Raw genomic sequence first — 21,885 nt, forward strand, 5'->3', positions numbered from 1 at the left:
CTAGTCTATAGTCTAGCCTATAGTCTAGTCTAGTCTTTAGTCTAGTCTATAGTCTAGTCTATAGTCTAGTCTTTGGTCTAGTCTATAGTCTAGTCTATAGTTTAGTCTATAGTCTAGTCTATAGTCTAGTCTATAGTCTAGTCTATAGTCTAGTCTATAGTCTAGTCTATAGTCAAGTCTATAGAAGAGTCCATAGTCTAGTCTATAGTCTAGTCTATAGAAGAGTCCATAGTCTAGTCTATAGTCTAGTCTATAGTCTAGTCTATAGTCTAGTCTATAGTCTAGTCTATAGTCTAGTCTATAGTCTAGTCTATAGTCTAGTCTATAGTCTAGTCTATAGTCTAGTCTATAGTCTAGTCTATAGTCTAGTCTATAGTCTAGTCTATAGTCTAGTCTATAGTCTAGTCTATAGTCTAGTCTATAGTCTAGTCTATAGTCTAGTCTATAGTCTAGTCTATAGTCTAGTCTATAGTCTAGTCTATAGTCTAGTCTATAGTCTAGTCTATAGTCTAGTCTATAGTCTAGTCTATAGTCTAGTCTATAGTCTAGTCTATAGTCTAGTCTATAGTCTAGTCTATAGTCTAGTCTATAGTCTAGTCTATAGTCTAGTCTATAGTCTAGTCTATAGTCTAGTCTATAGTCTAGTCTATAGTCTAGTCTATAGTCTAGTCTATAGTCTAGTCTATAGTCTAGTCTATAGTCTAGTCTATAGTCTAGTCTATAGTCTAGTCTATAGTCTAGTCTATAGTCTAGTCTATAGTCTAGTCTATAGTCTAGTCTATAGTCTAGTCTATAGTCTAGTCTATAGTCTAGTCTATAGTCTAGTCTATTAGTCTAGTCTATAGTCTAGTCCTATAGTCTAGTCCTATAGTCTAGTCTATAGTCTAGTCTATAGTCTAGTCTATAGTCTCTTCTATAGTCTAGTCTATAGTCTAGTCTATAGTCTAGTCTGTAGTCTAGTCTATAGTCTAGTCTGTAGTCTAGTCTATAGTCTAGTCTGTAGTCTAGTCTGTAGTCTAGTCTAGTCCAGTCTATAGTCTAGCCTATAGTCTAGTCTATAGTCTAGTCTTTAGTCTAGTCTAGTCTTTGGTCTAGTCTATAGTCTAGTCTATAGTCTAGTCTATAGTTTAGTCTATAGTCTAGTCTATAGTTTAGTCTATAGTCTAGTCTATAGTCTAGTCTATAGTCTAGTCTATAGTCTAGTCTATAGTCTAGTCTATAGTCTAGTCTATAGTCTAGTCTATAGTCTCTTCTATAGTCTAGTCTATAGTCTAGTCTATAGTCTAGTCTGTAGTCTAGTCTATAGTCTAGTCTGTAGTCTAGTCTGTAGTCTAGTCTAGTCTAGTCTATAGTCTAGCCTATAGTCTAGTCTATAGTCTAGTCTATAGTCTAGTCTATAGTCTAGTCTATAGTCTAGTCTATAGTCTAGTCTATAGTCTAGTCTATAGTCTAGTCTATAGTCTAGTCTATAGTCTAGTCTATAGTCTAGTCTATAGTCTAGTCCATAGTCTAGTCTATAGTCTAGTCTATAGTCTAGTCTATAGTCTAGTCTATAGTCTCTTCTATAGTCTAGTCTATAGTCTAGTCTATAGTCTAGTCTGTAGTCTAGTCTATAGTCTAGTCTGTAGTCTAGTCTATAGTCTAGTCTGTAGTCTAGTCTGTAGTCTAGTCTAGTCTAGTCTAGTCTAGTCTATAGTCTAGCCTATAGTCTAGTCTATAGTCTAGTCTTTAGTCTAGTCTAGTCTTTGGTCTAGTCTATAGTCTAGTCTATAGTCTAGTCTATAGTTTAGTCTATAATCTAGTCTATAGTTTAGTCTATAGTCTAGTCTATAGTCTAGTCTATAGTCTAGTCTATTGTCTAGTCTATAGTCTAGTCTATAGTCTAGTCTATAGTCTAGTCTATAGTCTAGTCTATAGTCTAGTCTATAGTCTAGTCTATAGTCTAGTCTATAGTTTAGCCTATAGTTTACTCTAAGTATAGTCTAAGTATAGTCTATAGTTTAGTCTATAGTCTAGTCTATAGTTTAGCCTATAGTTTAGTCTAAGTATAGTCTATAGTTTAGTCTATAGTCTAGTTTATAGTCTAGCCTATAGGCTAGTCTTTAGGCTAGTCTATAGTCTAGTCTATAGTCTAGTCTATAGTCTAGTCTATAGTCTAGTCTATTGTCTAGTCTATAGTCTAGTCTATTGTCTAGTCTATAGTCTAGACTATAGTCTTGTCTATAGTCTAGTATGTAGTCTAGTGTATTTTTAAATTTTAATTCATGGGAACAAATTTATTTTTTAATTTTAAACCTTCAAAGTTAATTTAAGTCTATTATTAGACATTGACTTTTTAAAAAATAGTTATTTATAAAAATAAACATTTTGTTTAACAGTCAAACTAAAACATAATTTAAAGTAAATCTAAAGCAGAGTAGCACACATCAACTAAGTGGAACAATAGGTCACTAGTCTAGTCACTCTTCGCTCTCTTAAAAAGCAAGTAGGTCAAAAACGTACATATAAACCAAAAGCTGCGAAGAAAAAAAGTAAAATTTTTTATTTCATGCCAAAGTAATTAAGTTAAAAAAAAAATTAAACTAAAATTTTAAAAAGAACCAGTTTCATTAATAACAATAACTAAAAAACTTCATTATCATCGTTATTGTTTAAAAAAAAAAAGAAATAGTTGTATACAAAGTTTAGCACGTACGTTATGAAAATAAAACGTTAATTTTTCATTGTTCTCGTTCTTTATTAAAATATTAATGTAAAAATAAAGCAATTGTACTTTTATTTCAGTTTATTACTCAAACTTGTGTAAATATGTTTACGGAAATAAAATGAAATACTTGTAGACTATTCATTACAAATCAACTAAATAAATTTAATTGTCCCTTACACTATAAACGTTACTTTTCAAAATATTTAATCATAAAATCGCAAAATGTCATTAAAATGAAAGTTGTTTTTATTGTATTTACGACACATACTGGTTCTCTTTAATTCCAGAAAAATATATACGAGTAATTTCATTTCTAAATTATTCTAAATATTCTTATCTGAACTTAGAAATAATTTAATCTTTTTTTGACAATTTTTGTTCCTCAATTGCTTAATTGAAGTGGGAGTGTATGTGTGTGTGTGCAAAAGTTTACACTACGCAAAAAAACTAGAAAAAAAAAACAGTAGTTCCGTATGTGAAATGTCACGTCAGCCATTTTTGTATTTTTTTACTCCTACCTCATACAGTGTTGCCAAATTGTAATTAAATTATCTTTAACTTGTTTTTGTTTATCAAATAATTTCAAAATGGCGTTAAATGTATAATTAGCTAGAATTCTTTATTGTAATTAAAACGCACAAAAATATTTAATCAGTTTTTGTTCTGATAAATTTGCAAAAGAAAAAAATTTGTTGATAAAATAGTGTTTTAGTGTTTGCTATAGTTAGGTTCTAAATAAATTGTTAAAGTAATCGAATTTTTTTAAAAAGTAGACCAAATTGTCGAAATTGAATCTTTCATAAATAGTTTTCAATCGACTCTTTTTTATGAAAGTGTTTCTAGGGAAGTTTATTTTCTATTGGAGAGTATTGAAATACTTGTTTCTTTAGACGAAAAAGGTCTTGAAAAGAAAAATGAAAATCTTTTTTTTTTTTTAATTTGTTTAAGATTATAAAATTATCGATAATTTACTTTTCTTTAAGCTCTTTTTTTATAATTAACTGGAAATAGAAAATTTATAGAATTTTTTTTATTGAAAGATTTTAGAATAATTTTTTTTAATTAGAAATTTAGCAAAATTTTTTTAAAGAGTTTTTAAGTTTTAGAAAAGTTTCAATATATTGAAAATATGGAATTTATGGAAAATTTGCTAAAAATAGAAAATTTATCTAATTTTCTTTAAAAAAGAACATTTATTGAAAATTTTCTATAAAAAAAGAATGTACATCAAAAATTCTCTAAAAATGAAAATTTATTCCAAATTTTCAAGAAAAATAAGAAAATTTACTATAAAAAAAGAAAATTTTTTAAATATAAAAAGGAAATTTATTGAAAACTATCGTTTAATGAAAATTTATTGAAAAGTTAAAAAAAAAATAAGAAAATTTATCAAAATTTCCAATAAAAAAGAAAAGTTATTGAAAATTTTCTGAAAAAGAAAAGAAAATTTATTGTAAATTTTCTATAAAAAGCAGTTGTTGAAAATTATAAAAAAAATTAAAATTTTTTGAAAATTTTCTATAAAAAAAGCTAATTTATTGAAAATTTACTGTAAAAAAGCAAAATGTATTGAAAATTTAATATTAAAAACTTTCTATAAAAAAAGGAAGATTTTTGAAAATTTTCTAAAAAAAAAGAATAAAAATTGAGAAAAGTTATTGAAAAATTTCTGTAAATAAAGAAAATTTATTGTAAATTTTCTATAAAAAAGTAGTTGTTGAAAATTTTCACAAAAAAAAAATGAAAATTTGTTGAAATTTTTTTATAAAAAGCTAATTTATTAAAAATTTACTGAAAAAAGAACATTTTTTTTTTTTAATTTTCTACTAAAAAAGGAAAATTTATTGAGAACTTTCTTTAAAAATGAAGATTTTTTAAAAATTTCAAAAAAAAAAAAATTGAAAAAATTCCCTATTAAAAAAGAAAATTTATCGAAATTTTCAATAAAAAAGAAAATTTATTGAAAATATTCTAAAAAAAATAAAATTTATTGTAAATATATTTTAAATTATTTATAAGAAATTAAAATTTGTTGAAAATTTTCTATAAAAAAGCAAATTTATCAAAAATTTCAATAAACAAGAAAAGTTATTGTAAAATTTATAAAACAAGAAAAGAAAATTTATTGAACGTTTTATAAATTAGGAAAGTTTATTGAAATTTTTCAAAAAAAGGAAAATTTATTTAGTATTTATCGAAAATTATCTAAAAATAAAGAAAAATGATCGAAAATATTGAAAATTTCCTATAAAAAAGAAAATATAGAATATTTATTCAAAACTATAAGAACTAATTTATTGAACATTTTGTATAAAAAGAAGAAAATTTATTGAAAATTTTTTATAAAAAAGAAAATTATCGAAATTTTTCTAAAAAATATTGAAAACTTTTATAGAAAGTAAAAAAGATTTTTTTTGAAAACATTCTATAAAATATTTTTTTTACAATTTTTTTTAAAAAAGAAAAATTTAAAGAGGAAAATTATTCGGAAATCTTCCTCAAAAAGGATATTTTTTGAAAACTTTCTATAAAAAATCAAATTTATTGAAAAGAAAAAAGAAAATTTATTGAAAATAATAAAAAATAAATTTATCAAAAATTTTCTATAAAATAAAACAAATTTTATCTAAAATTTTTTATAAAAAAAGAAATTTAAAAATTTTCTAAAAAAAAAATAATATTTTTGAAAATTTGATAAAAACAATAGGACAATTTATCACAAATATTATTTAAATACTAAAGTTTTGGAAAATGCACATAAAAATTTCCAAAATTGGTATTAAATAAAAAAATATTGAAAAGTTTTTAATTCTAATAAATTTTTTCTTTTCTCTTTTTTCTTAAGATAAAAATGTGTTTTATTTATTTGGCGTGTATTTATTTTTGCAATTTTGTTTCTTTTCTTGCAATTTCATTTACAACCTATTTTTAGTCTATTTTTACGTTAAAAAAAGTAAGAAGAAGAAATTGTTGCATTTGCTTTATAATCTTTATGCAAAGTATTTTGTTTATGTAAATGTTTAAATTTTTGGTATTTAGTTGGTATTTGGAGCAGGTACGCCAAGATTCTCGAGTAAAAATAAATTGTTGACATAATTGGGAGTTATCAACGTCAATCGTTTTAGAATGCTTTTGAATGTTTTTTGTTTTTTTGGTAAAGACAAAAATACATTTTAAAGTAGACAGAAAAAAATAATAGAATTTTTAAAGTATTTAAAGCTAAAGAATTTTGAAATTTTCTACACTTTGGTCACGCCCATTTTACTAAATGATTTTGGATTTAATTTTTTTTTCAATTTAATTGAATAAATTGTAAACAATAAAGGATTTATAGATGAAATATTAAAAAACAAAAACCAAAAAGAATTAAGTTCATAAATCGAGAAATTTCAGAGAAATTATTAAATTTGTTTTTAATTACTTCAAACTGTTAAGTATATGTCAAATTAATCAATTAATTGTGATTGGAATCTAATTGGAATACTTTTTTATATATATTTTCTATAGTTGTTTTATTAAATTAATAATTTAAACAAATTTCCTAAATAAACATTTAAAATTTATAAAAACTTTCTTTAAGTGGAAGCAATTTCCTTTGTATTTATTATATTTTACTATAATTTTCTATTATTTATTTAGAATTCAATATTTTTTCAAATTCCAACTGTAATTTTCTCTTTTATTTACCATATTTACAGTAAAGTGTGCTCTCAACAGTAGCAACCATCTGGCAACTTTAATTTTTCTGCTAACATGCCGTTTTACTACTATTATAATACAACCCAGCAGATCAGCAAAAACACCAACAAATAGTAAACAAAACAAAGCAAAGCCAGTCAAAGTTGTGCAAAGTTAAATAATGCGGAATGCAATTATTGGACTTAAATACCGATTGTTTATTGAAAATCTTTAATTATTGTGATGAAAAAGATTTAATAAATCTATCACGGGCCCATCGTACACTCCACAATGTAATCGATAACAATATATTCCATAAATTAACACTGGATCTGCTAATGTGTGGCCATCGCCATCAACCAGACATAATAAAACGGTAAGTAACTTTTAAAAGAAAAGGGAGGGGAACTGCCTGATAGTTATCGTTTATTCTATTTATTTCTTTTGGGTTACCAGCACCCATTCCTATTTATCCTATGCCAATCGTTTGAAAATTGCTAGAAACTGGCTAAATGGCTGTTATCGTGAGCAGCAATATTTCCATCGTTCCAAAATGTTTGCCACCAAATTGCATTTGGAACGTAATTGGCTATATGTTTCCTATGCTGGTTACCTTAGTCAACATAAACGCCTAAAGGCCGAAGCTTTGCAAAGACGTTATCATCAGGAAATCACCACCAGCAACCGTGCCGACATTGCCGACTTTATAAAAAAGAATGATAGCATTTTCGCCGGACGCGTAACGGGCAGTTGTTTTATTTATGAAGATGGCTATGCCTATGAACAACAATTACACCCACCCAAAGAGTATTTACGCTGTGTGGACTTTGCTGGTCAAATGTATGCCACCAGCACGGATAATTTTGGTAAAATATGGCGTCGTGAGGAGGAGTTGGGTTTGATTAATTTGGATTTGGTGAAAAATTTAAAACATTCTTATAAGACTATGCGTTTTAATGCTGCAGGAGATCGTTTGTTTGGTGGTCTTTATACTTCCACCTCTAGACGTGCCTTGCAAGAAATTGACTTGGAAAGGTGAGTACTGTTTAACTAAGTTCCTTATATTTTATTTATTTTTAAATTTCATTCATCATTTTTGCAAAAAACAGAAGTTGAGTCCAAAATTTTGAGGTTAGAATTTATAAGTGGAAAGTTTAATTTGATGACTAATGTTTGTTTTATCTTTTTAAATGCATTAAAAATAGTTTTCTTGTTGTTTATTAGTGCAAATATGTTTGCTTTATCTTAAACTTATAAAGGCAGCTTAAATTTAAATTACAAATTCTTATCTGGTTTTTGCAAGTATTGAGGTTATGTCATTATTAGTAGGAGGGGAGAATATACATACGTTCTACTTATCGTATGAAGTAAACAATTTACAAAGCAAAGTCTTTAGCTTTATCTATAGTCGACACTAGTCTATCAAGACTATAGACTAGGACTATCGTCTAGTCTGTTCTATATTTGAGACTTCAGTCTAACTTATAGTCGAAACTAATGTCTTTTCTTTCTAGAATATGGTTGCGATACTTTAGTCTGCTCTATAGTTGAGATTATAATCTGGTCTATAGACGAGACTATAGTCTGGGTCTATAGGCGAGGACTATAGTCTGGTCTACAGCCGAGACTATAGGCTGTGGTCTATAGACGAGACTATAGTCTGTGGTCTATAGACGAGACTATAGTCTGCTCTATAGACGAGACTATAGTATGCTCTATAGAAGAGACTATAGTCTGCTCTACAGACGAAACTATAGTCTGATCTATAGACGAGACTATAGTCTGATCTATAGACGAGACTATAGTCTGATCTATAGACGAGACTATAGTCTGAACTATAGACGAGACTATAGTATGGTCTATAAACGAGACTATAGTATGGTCTATACACGATACTATAGTCTGATCTGTTCACGAGACTATAGTCTGGTCTGTACATGAGACCATAGTCTGGTCTGTAGACGGGACTATAGTCTGGTCTCTAGACGAGATTATAGTCTGGTCTGTAGACCAGTGTTTGTGAAAAGAGTACCAAAATTACAAAATTAAAGTAAAAAGTACCATTTCCGAAAAGGGATTAAAATTACTCTGGAAATGACAAAGAGTTACATACGCTATTTAGAAAAGAGTACCAAAATGTAAAAAGTACGTATTAAAACAAGTGTTTGAATTTGTACAAAATTCTGGTAAAAGGTACCAAAATTTTAAAAAGTACGAAGTAGAAAATTTGCTTCAAAATCATTAAAAAGTACCAAACTGTTAAAAAAGAAAAGTACCACAATTAGGAAAAAGTACTATAATTAGGAAGAAGTACTACAATTAGGAAAAAAGTACCAAAATGTTCAAAAAGTATCAAGCGGAAAAATTTTTTAAAAATCATTAATTAGCTGTTTAGTTATACAACTTTTTGCAAAATATACCAGATTTCAAGGAATTAGTATCGATGTATAGTTAAAAAAATATTTTAAAAAAGTACTTAAGTTTAGTAAAAAGTACCAAAGTGTTATTTAGAAAAAAAGTACCAAACTGGGTAAAAATAAAGCAAAATTTTTTTTGTTTAGAAAAAAGTACAAAAATTTTCTTTTTAAAAGAAAAAGTAACAAAAAATTTGAAAAAATCCCTTTGAAGGAAATGTATTGAAAAATTAACAAGATTTTAAAGAAGAAGTAGATTTTGAAAATATTAGAAAATTTTAAAAAAAATTTCCAATTATAACAAAAAGTGTCAAGTGTTTTGAAAAGAAGAAAATCATGATCCATTAAATCAATCAAGTCACAACTTTATTAATTTCCTTAAAAATTAAAAACAAAAAACCTATTAAATTCCAGTGGTTGCGAACAGGCTCTCAATTCCAATACTATATCCATTTATGATCTCAAACTAAAGGATGAAAATACTCTCTTCACCGCCAACTTTGATACCAGTTTTCGTCTTTATGATCGTCGTTCGGATCGTGATGAAATGATTTGGGAAGATCCTTTTGATTCATCATTCTTTTGCCTTGAATATGATGGTCTCTATGGGGTATTGTGTGGCACTAAATATCACAGTCGTGTTAATCTCTATGATATACGTAAACCAGACAAACACATGCAATTGTATTTTCCCCAAATCAATCGAAGACGTCGTGCTAATGGAGGAGGAGAATTTAAATCATCACCCGTTATAGTTTGGCCTGTGATTGTCGTTATTTATTTGTGGCCACTGATCATAATGTTCATGTACTTGATTTTAAAGTAGACTGTGCTGTGAGCCGGGATTATCGTGATATATTCCGACAAATGTATCGTATTTAAAGTATTTTATGCCATTTTATTATAACATATACATATATATAATGTTTCCTCTTGAATGTATTCTAATTATTATTTTTATGTTTTTAATGGTTTTTTTTTGTTTTAATAAAGACTACCACCCCCTGTTTCAAAACACAATGGTTTGTTTTATTAATTAAAGAAATTTTGTTTAATTTTTCTTCCTTTATTTTTATAAACCTTTTTTTTAATGTTTGTTTTTCTCCATTTTTTAACTTAAACAAGTGCTTTGAAAAAAAGGAAACAATTGAAGTACAAAATTTTCTTAAAAGACATTTTTAAATAAAATTCTTAAATATTATCTTTTTGCTATTATACATATTTTGTTTAAAAAAAGAAACTAAATTTGTGCCATTAAACCTGTCTGTTTGCTGTGTATTTAATAGTTAAATAAATATGTGTGAACAATTCTCTAAAAAAAAACTTATTTACAATCCTTTAAAAGCCAAAAAAAGAAGAGTTTTTGTTTTATAAATAATTGCTGCTAACTAATATACAAATTAAATTTATAGTTAATAATTATTTTGATTTTTTTTGTTTATATAATAATAGTAAGTATAATTAAATGTCTAACAAAGTAAACCCTTTATGAAAACCTATAATTTTTTGATCAACTTTCTTTTTTTTTCTTTCTTTTATATTAAAGTCTTAATTAAGAAACTCAGTGTCAAGAAGAGGAAACAGCGTGCTGGCGTTTAATATGGTTAAAGTTTTCTGTTTTTGTTTTTGTTTTAATTAAAACTAACTTATATAATGCTTAAAACTTAAATAAAGGCACCACTCTTTAAACTAAATTAATAACTATCTTTGAGTTTCAGTTGTCGTTGTTTCTGACGTTGCTGTTGCTGCTGTAGCATCTGTATTATTGACTTCTGTATGCTGCGTTGAAGTAGACGGATCTGTTGCTGTGGGAACTTTATCTGTGGTTCATTGAGTGCTGCTGCTATTTCACCATTAAATTGTAATAAACAGCCTAAAGCTCCAAAATAGCCTTCATGTTCTAGGAAGAGTCCTTTTAGGGTGCCATTCGACCAGAATTCCATGGCATAGGCCAATAATTTCATGGCTATAGGATTAACACGCAGGAAATTGCCAACAAAAACAACCTAAATGATTAAGAATAAAATGAAATTAAAAGAAAAAATAAGATAATGGATAAGAATAAAAAGAAAAATGAGCTAATACTTTTGATCTTTACTAAAGTCACGTATAGTTTGGGGTCTATGGCCGAGTTTTTAGTTTAAACTAAAGACTATAATCGGTTATACAGTATAGTCTTGTCTAAAGTCCAGACTATAGTTTTGTTTATAGTCCAGACTATAGTCTTGTCTATAGTCCAGAGTATAGTCTTCTTTATAGTCCAGACTATATTATTGTCTATAGTCCAGACTATATTCTTGTCTATAGTCCAGACTATAGTCTTGTCTATAGTCCAGACTATAGTCTTGTTTATAGTCCAGACTATAGTCTTGTCTATAGTCCACACTATAGTCTTGTCTATAGTCAAGACTATAGTCTCATCTATAGTCCAGACTATAGTCTTGTTTATAGTCCAGGCTATAGTCTTGTTTATAGTCCAGACTATAGTCTTGTTTATAGTCCAGACTACAGTCTTGTCGATAGTCCAGACTATAGTCTTGTCTATAGTCCAGACTATAGTCTTGTCTATAGTCCAGACTATAGTCTTGTCTATAGTCCAGACTATAGTCTTGTCTATAGTCCAGACTATAGTCTTGTCTATAGTCTAGACTATAGTCTTGTTTATAGTCCAGACTATAGTCTTGTTTATAGTCCAGACTATAATCTTGTCTATAGTACAGACTATAGTCTTGTCTATAGTCCAGACTATAGTCTTGTCTATAGTCCAGGCTATAGTGTTGCCTATAGTCCAGGCTATATTGTTGTTTATAGTCCAGACTATAGTGTTGCCTATTGTGCTGATTATAGTCTGGTCTATATATAGATTACTCTTGTCTATAATCCAGACTATAGTCTTGTTTATAATCTAGACTATAGTCAAGACTATCGTGTTGTCTATAGTCCACTCTAGTTATGTCCATAGTCCAGACTATAGTGTTGTCTATAGTCCAGACTATAGTGTTGTATATAGTCCAGACTATAGTCTTGTCTATAGTCCAGACTATAGTCTTGTCTATAGTCCAGACTACTCCTGTCTATAGTCCAGTCTTGTCTATAATCCAGACTTTAGTCTTGTTTATTTATAATCCAGACTATAGTCAAGACTATAGTGTTGTCTATAGTCTAAACTGTAGGCTTGTCTATAGTCCAGACTAAAGTCATGTCTATAGTCCAGACTATAGTCTTGTCTATAGTCTACTATAGTCTATAGTAGACTATAGGTAATACTATATATAGTCTATAGTAGACTATATATAGTATTGCCTATAGTCTACTATAGACTATAGTCTTGTCTATAGTCTACTATAGACTATAGTCTTGTCTATAGTCTACTATAGACTATAGTCTTGTCTATAGTCTACTATAGACTATAGTCTTGTCTATAGTCTACTATAGACTATAGTCCAGTCTATAGTCCAGATTATAGTCTTGTCTATAGTCCAGACTACTCTTGTCTATAGTCCTATAGTCCAGACTACTCTTGTTTATAGTCCTATAGTCCAGACTACTCTTGTCTATAGTCCTATAGTCCAGACTACTCTTGTCTATAGTCCAGTCTTGTCTATTATCCAGTCTTTAGTCTGGTCTATAATCCAGACTATAGTCTTGTCTATAATTCAGACTATAGTGTTGTCTAGACTATAGTCTTGTCTATAGTCCATCTCTATTAATCTATTTTTGAGATTATAGCCTAGACTAGCGACTATAGTCTGGTCTATAATTGGGTCTATAGCCTGGTCTTTCGTTTAGCTTATAATCTGTTGCATATTTAAGACATAATAGTCTTTATAAACGGAACTAAACACTTTGATTTTATCCCCTATAGAGAACTGACGTAAATTTCAACGCTATTAAATTATCAATAGATTCCATTCTATATATAAATATATAAAAAAATTTAACCAAAATAATTTAAAATATTCCTAAATAACATTTATCTAAGTTTTAATACGAAAACAAACCTACTTATCTTGCCTTTATTACTCTTTAACCAAGGAAATTCAGATAATAATAAAAAAATTTCCCATAAAACAATATAAACAATAAATGCATAAAAAAATAATTGATTGTATACTAACCTTATCGATTTTTTCATTGAGTGCACACATGCGAGCTATTAAACCAATATTATTGGTTATAGTTACTAAAGTGGCATTGGCAAGATCTTCGCGGGAGACAGAGGCTCGTTTATCTTGTATATGCATTTGGCCAAAGCTTAGAAAAAGAACAAAATGATATTAAAAACAATCAAGTTTAGTTAAATCATTAAATAACTACCTGGAAGCCACTAAATCTCCAGTCAAACCAAAACGATCATAGTCTCCACCATAAATATCACGCACCAATTTATCTACTTTGCGATTATCGCCTTTGGTGGCCAATTGTATGGCCTCTTCAAAAGTAGTGCAGCCTGTTAAAAGGCAACACAAGCCCAGGAATGTACCACCACCCAAACTAAAAGAAAAGAAAAAGTTAATGAAAATTTTGTTAAACTATTTCATAAAACAAAAACCTACCTAGTACCCGATACACGTTTATAGTTATCAGGACCATACACAGCTAATATGGAAACACCAGAGCCCACATTAACCAATATAAAGGGATAAGGTTGAGAAAAATCAAAAGCTTTTTTCTCGCTTTTCCTAAAAATAAGAAATTTAATTACATTTTCATTTATTTTAAATAGTAACTAACCCCCCAAACTTACATTATATCCCGGGCATTTTCATAATAATAACATTCTGTACGATTTTGTATTTCGGAAAATAATATGCCTTTAATTAAAGTATCCAATTCATCAAATTTAGCCAATTTCATATTGACTTGCTGGAATAAAAAAAATTAACAAAAATTTATAATAATTTCATATGTAAAAAAAATATTTCTTACAAACACACCTCACGAAAATCATTTTCAAATTTATAAGCTCCTCCTCCGGTAGCACAGACAGTGGTTACCAATTCAGCCATACCCTTTTGTTTGGCCAGTGATAAAAAGTTACCCATATCTGTGGTTTGAAAACGTATAAAATGCAACGAACCAGTACGTTTACGTATTTCCACATTGTCCATCTAAAAAGATTAAAATTTTCATATAATAAATTCTAATACAAAAATAGATAAGTCAAGGGTTTTGGTTTATACTTATTTGATTTCTGTTGCATATATTTTAATCATATTTATTTATTAATTTTATTCATCATTATTATTTTTATTAAGTTTATTATTATTTTATTTTAATTATTAAATCATTTAAGTCATATTTCGTCAAGTCATTCATACCTCTTTGTATTAGTGGTTCGATTTAAATGAGTTCTTTAAATGATAATGTGTTTTTTTTTTTGTTAAAAAGTCTCAGTCAAACTTGATAAGATTTGTAAGAAATATTTCCATTAGTCTGCAAAATATTTTAACAAATTTTTGGCAATTTTTCTTTATTTTTAAAAAGGTAAATGTTTTGCGATCAATTTTTATAAAAACAAAGTCCAATTGTATACAATAGGTATTATCGGATGTGGAGAGTGGACTGTAGACTTGACTATAGATCCATCTATATAGTAATCTCGACCATAGATTATCCTATAGTCTTGAGTATGGATCAATCTGTACTATAGGTCAATCTATAGTCTGGACTATAGATCAGTCTATAGTCTGGACTATAAATCAGTCTATAGTCTGGACTATAGATCAATCTATAGTCTGGACTATAGATCAGCCTATAGTCTGGACTATAGATCAGCCTATAGTCTGGACTATAGATCAGCCTATAGTCTGGACTATAGATCAGTCTATAGTCTCGACTATAGATCAGTCTATAGTCTGGACTATAGATCAATCTATAGTCTGGACTATAGATCAATCTATAGTCTGGATCTAGATCAGACTATTATCTGGACCCTAGATCAGTCTATAGTCTGGTCTATAGATAAATCTATAGTCTGGTCTATAGATAAATCTATAGTCTGGACTATAGTTCAGTCTATAGTTTGGACAAAAGTTTAATCTATAGTCTGGACTATTGATCAGTCTATAGTCTGGACTCTAGATCAGTCTATAGTCTGGACTATAGATCAGCCTATAGTCTGGATTATAGATCAGTCTATAGTCTGGACTATAGATCAGTCTATAGTCTGGACTATAGATCAGTCAATAGTCTGGACTATAGATCAGTCTATAGTCTGGACTATAGATCAGTCTATAGTCTGGACTGTAGATCAGTCTATAGTCTGGACTATAGATCAGCCTATAGTCTGGACTATAAATCAGTCTAAAGTCTGGTCTATAGATAAATCTATGATCTGGTCTATAGATAAATCTATAGTCTGGACTATAGATAAATCTATAGTCTGGACTATAGTTCAGTCTATAGTTTGGACTAAAGTTTAATCTATAGTCTGGACTATTGATCAGTCTATAGTCTGGACTCTAGATCAGTCTATAGTCTGGACTATAGATCAGCCTATAGTTTGTACTATAGATCAGTTTGTAGTCTGGACTATAGATAATTCTATAGTCTGGACTATAGATAATTCTATAGTCTGGACTATAGATAATTCTATAGTCTGGACTATAGGTAATTCTATAGTCTGGACTATAGATAATTCTATAGTCTGGACTATAGATAATTCTATAGTCTGGACTATAGATAATTCTATAGTCTGGATTATAGATAATTCTATTGTCTGGACTATAGATAATTCTATAGTCTGGACTATAGATAATTCTATAGTCTGGACTATAGATAATTCTATAGTCTGGACTATAGATAATTCTATAGTCTGGATTATAGATAATTCTATTGTCTGGACTATAGATAATTCTATAGTCTGGACTATAGATAATTCTATAGTCTGGACTATAGATAATTCTATAGTCTGGACCATAGATCAGTCTACAGTCTGCACTATAGATTAGTCTATAGTCTGGACTATAGAATTGTCAATAGTTTGGACTATAGAACAATAGTATAGACTACAGATCAGTTTATAGTCTTGACTGTAGAACAGTCCATAGTCTGGACTGTAGAACAGTCTATAGTTTTGACTATAGATCAATTTAAAGTCTAGACTGTAGATCAGTATGTAGTCTGAACTAAATATCGTTTTATAATTTGGAGTATAGATCAGGCTATAGATTAGATCAGTATATAATCAGGGTCATAGACCAATCCACAGTCTTCAGTCTCGACTACAAATCAGTCTCTATTCTACAGTTTACTCTCTGTTTATAACCTTTGGTATAGAGTAGACTATAGTCTTCGCTATAGACTCGACTAGAAGAGTCTGTCTATATTACAAATTATATAACAAACTAGATCAGTATATAGCCAAGATTATAGAGCAATCCACAGTCTCCAGTCTCTACTATAAATCAGTCTCTATTCTGCAGTTTACTGTCTGCAATGTTGATAAGTTTATAAGTCTTCGCTATAGACTCGACTATAGAAGAGTCTGTCTATATTACAAAGTATAAACTAGCATTCTAATAACATTTTGAACTTTACCCTAACTTTTTTCTCTAAATTTATCATTAACATCATTTTAATTATCGCTTCCAAAAAAGTTATTAAAAGCTGTTTAAGGTTAAAACCTCAGCCGTAAACATAAGTGTTATTTCTTTCATTGAGTTTAGAAAACAAAAGTATGTACAAACATCTAAAATAGTTTAAAACCCCTCATTTTTTAAAATAACTAAATAAATATGCAAATAAAATTATTTAATAATAACTAAAGTAAAGAAAAAATCAAGCTCATTGCCCTGGCTAGTTTTTTTTTAGGCGAACGTAATTATATTTATTTATTATTTAAAAACAATTTGGAGTCTTTACATTTAGGAATTCATATATTACTGACGTTAGCAAAACCTCAAAACACTGTCGTTCGTCATATTCATTCATTTATACACACATATTCAAATGGACAAAATTCCCTGTGTACTGTTTGCTATAAGTTTTTGTTTAAAAATAATTGTTGTTATGTACTTAATAAATTTAAATAAAGTATCAAAGTCTCAGCTTTTGTATTGTATTTAAGCAAGTTTAAGGGTTAGCAAGCTAATTTGTTAAAGAATATACTTTTTTTCTATAAATTAAATCGCATGTGCTGAAAAACAATTGAAATTGTACTTTATAATTTTTACAAAATTTATAGAGAATTGCATGAAAAGACTCTATGGAATCTAGAGAATTAGCGAAATAGTTTTTAATAGAATTTTAAAGCAATCATTCAGTTTTATTTTGGTACGAAATTCTTATTTTAAAACAAAATCTTCATTTTGGTACAAATTCCTAATTGGGTACGAAATCTTCATTTTAGTACAAAAACTTAGTTGGGATAGAAAATCCTTATTTGGTACAAATCTTAATTTTGGTACAAATTCCGAAACTGATACAAAAACTACATTTTGGTAAAAAAAACTTATTTGTGATCGGAAATCTTTATTTGGTACAAAATCCTCAATTTAGTCCTCCTTTCATGATTAATAATAGCATTTCCCTTTTGAGAGTAAAACCAACTTAAAACAACATATTTTTTTGTAAACTCCCTATAAACAAAACTGCACTCCCTAACATTCAAATTCAAATAAAAACGACAACTAATGAGCATTTACAAAAAAAAAAAAAAATATATAACAAACAATTGATTTGAATAAAATTTCTAACGTATTTATTTTGGCTTTACACGAAGGTCAAGTTAACACGTTTTATAATTTAACAAGTTTATTTTAAACAAAGTATTAAACAATAAAAAAAAGTAAATAAATAAATACAAAACACGCAAATTACAACATTTCGAAATGCAAACTTTTGAATTTTTTTAAAATTATGAATTAAAAAAAAAAAAACAAAAATGAAAGAAAGAAACAAATAAAATCACAAACTAGACTTTGTACTAAACTAAAACAAAAACTCTGGTAACAAAAGCACTCTTTTTCTCCCTCTCTCTCTTTCTCTTTCTGATACTCTTTAGCAGGCATGGAAAATAGAAATTTTGAAATAGTAGGAACTTCTAACAAAAAGAGTACTTTTTTGGATTTAAAAGTACTAAACCAGTTTTGCACTATACTAAAGACTAGACTTTAATCTAAATCAGATTTTAGATTAGATTATAGACTAGATTACAGACTAGACTACAGACTAGAATATAGACTAGACTACAGACTAGAATATAGACTAGACTACAGACTAGACTATAGTGAGATTGTAGAGTAGACTATAGACTAGACTAGACTAGACTATAGACTAGACTATAGACTAGACTATAGACTAGACTATAGACTAGACTATAGACTAGACTATAGACTAGACTATAGACTAGACTATAGACTAGACTATAGACTAGACTATAGACTAGACTATAGACTAGACTATAGACTAGACTATAAACTAGACTATAAACTAGACTATAATCTAGACTATAGACTAGACTATAGACTAGACTATAAACCAGACTATAGACTAGACTATAGACTACACTATAAACTAGACTATAGACTAGACTATAGACTATACTATAAACTAGACTATAGACTAGACTATAGACTAGACTATAGACTAGACTATAGACTAGACTATAGACTAGACTATAGACTAGATTATAGACTAGACTGTAGACTAGAATATAGACTAGACTATAAACTAGACTATAGACTAGACTATAGACTAGACTATAGACTAGACTATAAACTAGACTATAGACTAGACTATAGACTAGACTATAAAACTAGACTATAGACTAGACTATAGACTAGACTATAGACTAGACTATAGACTAGACTATAGACTAGACTATAGACTAGACTATAGACTAGACTATAGACTAGACTATAGACTAGACTATAGACTAGACTATAGACTAGACTATAGACTAGACTATAGACTAGACTATAGACTAGACTATAGACTAGACTATAGCTAGACTATAGACTAGACTATAGACTAGACTATAGACTAGACTATAGACTAGACTATAGACTAGACTATAGACTAGACTATAGACTAGACTATAGACTAGACTATAGACTAGACTATAGACTAGACTATAGACTAGACTATAGACTAGACTATAGACTAGACTATAGACTAGACTATAGACTAGACTATAGACTAGACTATAGACTAGACTATAGACTAGACTATAGACTAGACTATAAACCAGACTATAGACTAGACTATACTATAAACTAGACTATAGACTAGACTATAGACTAGACTATAGACTAGACTATAGACTAGACTATAAACTAGACTATAGACTATACTATAAACTAGACTATAAACTAGACTATAGACTAGACTATAGACTATACTATAAACTAGACTATAGACTAGACTATAGACTAGACTATAGACTAGACTATAGACTAGACTATAGACTAGCCTATAGACTAGACTATAGACTAGACTATAGACTAGACTATAGACTAGACTATAGACTAGACTATAGACTAGACTATAGACTAGACTATAGACTAGACTATAGACTAGACTATAGACTAGACTATAGACTAGACTATAGACTAGACTATAGACTAGACTATAGACTAGACTATAGACTAGACTATAGACTAGACTATAGACTAGACTATAGACTAGACTATAGACTAGACTATAGACTAGACTATAGACTAGACTATAGACTAGACTATAGACTAGACTATAGACTAGACTATAGACTAGACTATAGACTAGACTATAGACTAGACTATAGACTAGACTATAGACTAGACTATAGACTAGACTATAGACTAGACTATAGACTAGACTATAGACTAGACTATAGACTAGACTATAGACTAGACTATAGACTAGACTATAGACTAGACTATAGACTAGACTATAGACTAGACTATAGACTAGACTATAGACTAGACTATAGACTAGACTATAGACAAGACTATAGACTAGAATATAGACTAGACTATAGACTAGACTATATACTAGACTATAAACCAGACTATAGACTAGACTATAGACTACACTATAAACTAGACTATAGACTAGACTATAGACTATACTATAAACTAGACTATAGACTAGACTATAGACTAGACTATAGACTAGACTATAGACTAGACTATAGACTAGACTATAGACTAGATTATAGACTAGACTGTAGACTAGAATATAGACTAGACTATAAACTAGACTATAGACTAGACTATAGACTAGACTATAAACTAGACTATAAACTAGACTATAGACTAGACTATAGACTAGACTATAAACTAGACTATAGACTAGACTATAGACTAGACTATAGACTAGACTATAGACTAGACTATAGACTAGACTATAGACTAGACTATAGACTAGACTATAGACTAGACTATAGACTAGACTATAGACTAGACTATAGACTAGACTATAGACTAGACTATAGACTAGACTATAGACTAGACTATAGACTAGACTATAGACTAGACTATAGACTAGACTATAGACTAGACTATAGACTAGACTATAGACTAGACTATAGACTAGACTATAGACTAGACTATAGACTAGACTATAGACTAGACTATAGACTAGACTATAGACTAGACTATAGACTAGACTATAGACTAGACTATAGACTAGACTATAGACTAGACTATAGACTAGACTATAGACTAGACTATAGACTAGACTATAGACTAGACTATAGACTAGACTATAGACTAGACTATAGACTAGACTATAGACTAGACTATAGACTAGACTATAGACTAGACTATAGACTAGACTATAGACTAGACTATAGACTAGACTATAGACTAGACTATAGACTAGGCTATAGACTACACTATAGACTAGACTAGACTATAAACTAGACTATAGTCTAGACTGTAGACTACACTATAGACTACACTTTAGGCTACACTTTAGACTACACTATAGACTAGTCTATATTCTAGATTATTGACTAGAATATGGACTAGACTGTAGACTTCGCTACAGCCTACATATAGTCTAGACGATAGACTACTATGTGTGCTATTTATCAAAAGTTTGCAAGTTAGAAAAAGTACCAAAAATGTCATGGAAGTACCAGCGCATTTCTCGATTTAAAAAAGTACTAAAGTACTTAGTTTTCCATTCCTGCTCTTTAGCTTTAATAAATTGCTTTGTTTATTTTTTACTCACCTGTAAATGTGTATCTCTATGACCTGTTTTGCCATAGGCTGAATTTTTAGTTAAATAACGTCTAATGCTTCTTAAACTTTCGGCCTCTTGATCTTGTTCATCGGGTGTAATATCTTTGGGTTCAAAATACACCAATTTCGTTAAAGTGCCACCGATATCCATGCCAAACCAGGGCATAGCTAAAAAAGAAAAAGAGAAAATAAAATTAAATTAATGTTTTTGTTTATAAAATTAATGTAAGAAAAAAACAATTGTTTTGTTTTTTTTTAAAGATTTCAATTAAAATTTTGTACCTGTTTCTATTAGTTCTTGCAACATTGTTTGAGTCGTCGTTGTGTTCGTGTTCGTCGCTGTACACATGTTTAGTCTTTAAATGTTAGTTAACTATGATTTGTTTTGTTTTATTTTGTATATAGAAAGACTATAATAGTAGTAGATTTTTTGATTCCTTGCGTAATAAAATTTCCACTAGACCGACCTTATCTAGCCATGTCTCTTCAAAACTCACTCTTTACTAGCAAGCACACACACACACGCCAACAATAGTTTTTGAATGCTCAATATAATTTTTTTTAATTTGTTGTTGTTTTTTTCAAATGGCGCGTACCTCACTAGTGAGTAGTGTACGTGAGTTTGTATTTGTTGTCGGTTTTCTAACGCTGTTTAACAATAATAATAATAAACAAATAACAGGCGATTTTATAAATATACATATAAATTAGAAATCTGTTGAAGATCGTTTTTAAAATTTAAAAGTTATATTTAGCTTTTGCTTTGTTTTAAATATTGCACTCTTTCTTTATTTTCTTTTTTTTTGGTTAGAAAAAAAAAACACTATATTTGTTCTAGACGGAAATAATATTCTATTCTAATATCTTAACTGAATTATTAATAGTTGATGTTGTTGTTATTGTTAGTTTAACA

The 21,885-nt window shown here is 28.8% G+C and overlaps 2 protein-coding genes across 3 annotated transcripts in view; one reads left to right on the forward strand and one right to left on the reverse strand.

The window, feature by feature from the left end:
- The first annotated feature begins 6,490 nt into the window (after positions 1-6,490).
- LOC119614154 (F-box/WD repeat-containing protein 4-like) lies at positions 6,491-9,771 on the forward strand. Its single transcript, XM_037970264.1, is given in 4 exon segments — positions 6,491-6,761; positions 6,842-7,420; positions 9,214-9,545; positions 9,548-9,771. Coding segments are annotated over 4 exon segments (1,233 nt in total). The 5' UTR covers positions 6,491-6,573; the 3' UTR covers positions 9,682-9,771.
- Positions 9,772-9,863: 92 nt separating this feature from the next.
- LOC119614153 (pantothenate kinase 3-like) overlaps positions 9,864-21,885 on the reverse strand; it is a 20,382-nt gene continuing 8,360 nt past the window's right edge. The window contains exons 2-8 of one of the 2 annotated variants that reach the window (XM_037970263.1): positions 20,962-21,140; positions 13,737-13,910; positions 13,547-13,665; positions 13,356-13,481; positions 13,117-13,293; positions 12,918-13,053; positions 9,864-10,805 (exon numbers count right to left, since the gene is read on the reverse strand). In XM_037970263.1, coding sequence (XP_037826191.1) covers positions 10,494-10,805; positions 12,918-13,053; positions 13,117-13,293; positions 13,356-13,481; positions 13,547-13,665; positions 13,737-13,910; positions 20,962-21,138 — 1,221 coding nt within the window. In that variant the 5' untranslated portion in view covers positions 21,139-21,140 and the 3' untranslated portion in view covers positions 9,864-10,493. The remainder of the gene's footprint in view (positions 10,806-12,917; positions 13,054-13,116; positions 13,294-13,355; positions 13,482-13,546; positions 13,666-13,736; positions 13,911-20,961; positions 21,141-21,885) is intronic. The other variant, XM_037970262.1, reaches the window with a different exon arrangement.

The sequence above is a fragment of the Lucilia sericata genome, unplaced genomic scaffold (genome assembly GCF_015586225.1).
Source record: "Lucilia sericata isolate MDLA Ls3-8-SP2 unplaced genomic scaffold, ASM1558622v1 Contig002632F_arrow, whole genome shotgun sequence".
Classification (NCBI taxonomy): Eukaryota; Metazoa; Arthropoda; class Insecta; order Diptera; family Calliphoridae; genus Lucilia; species Lucilia sericata.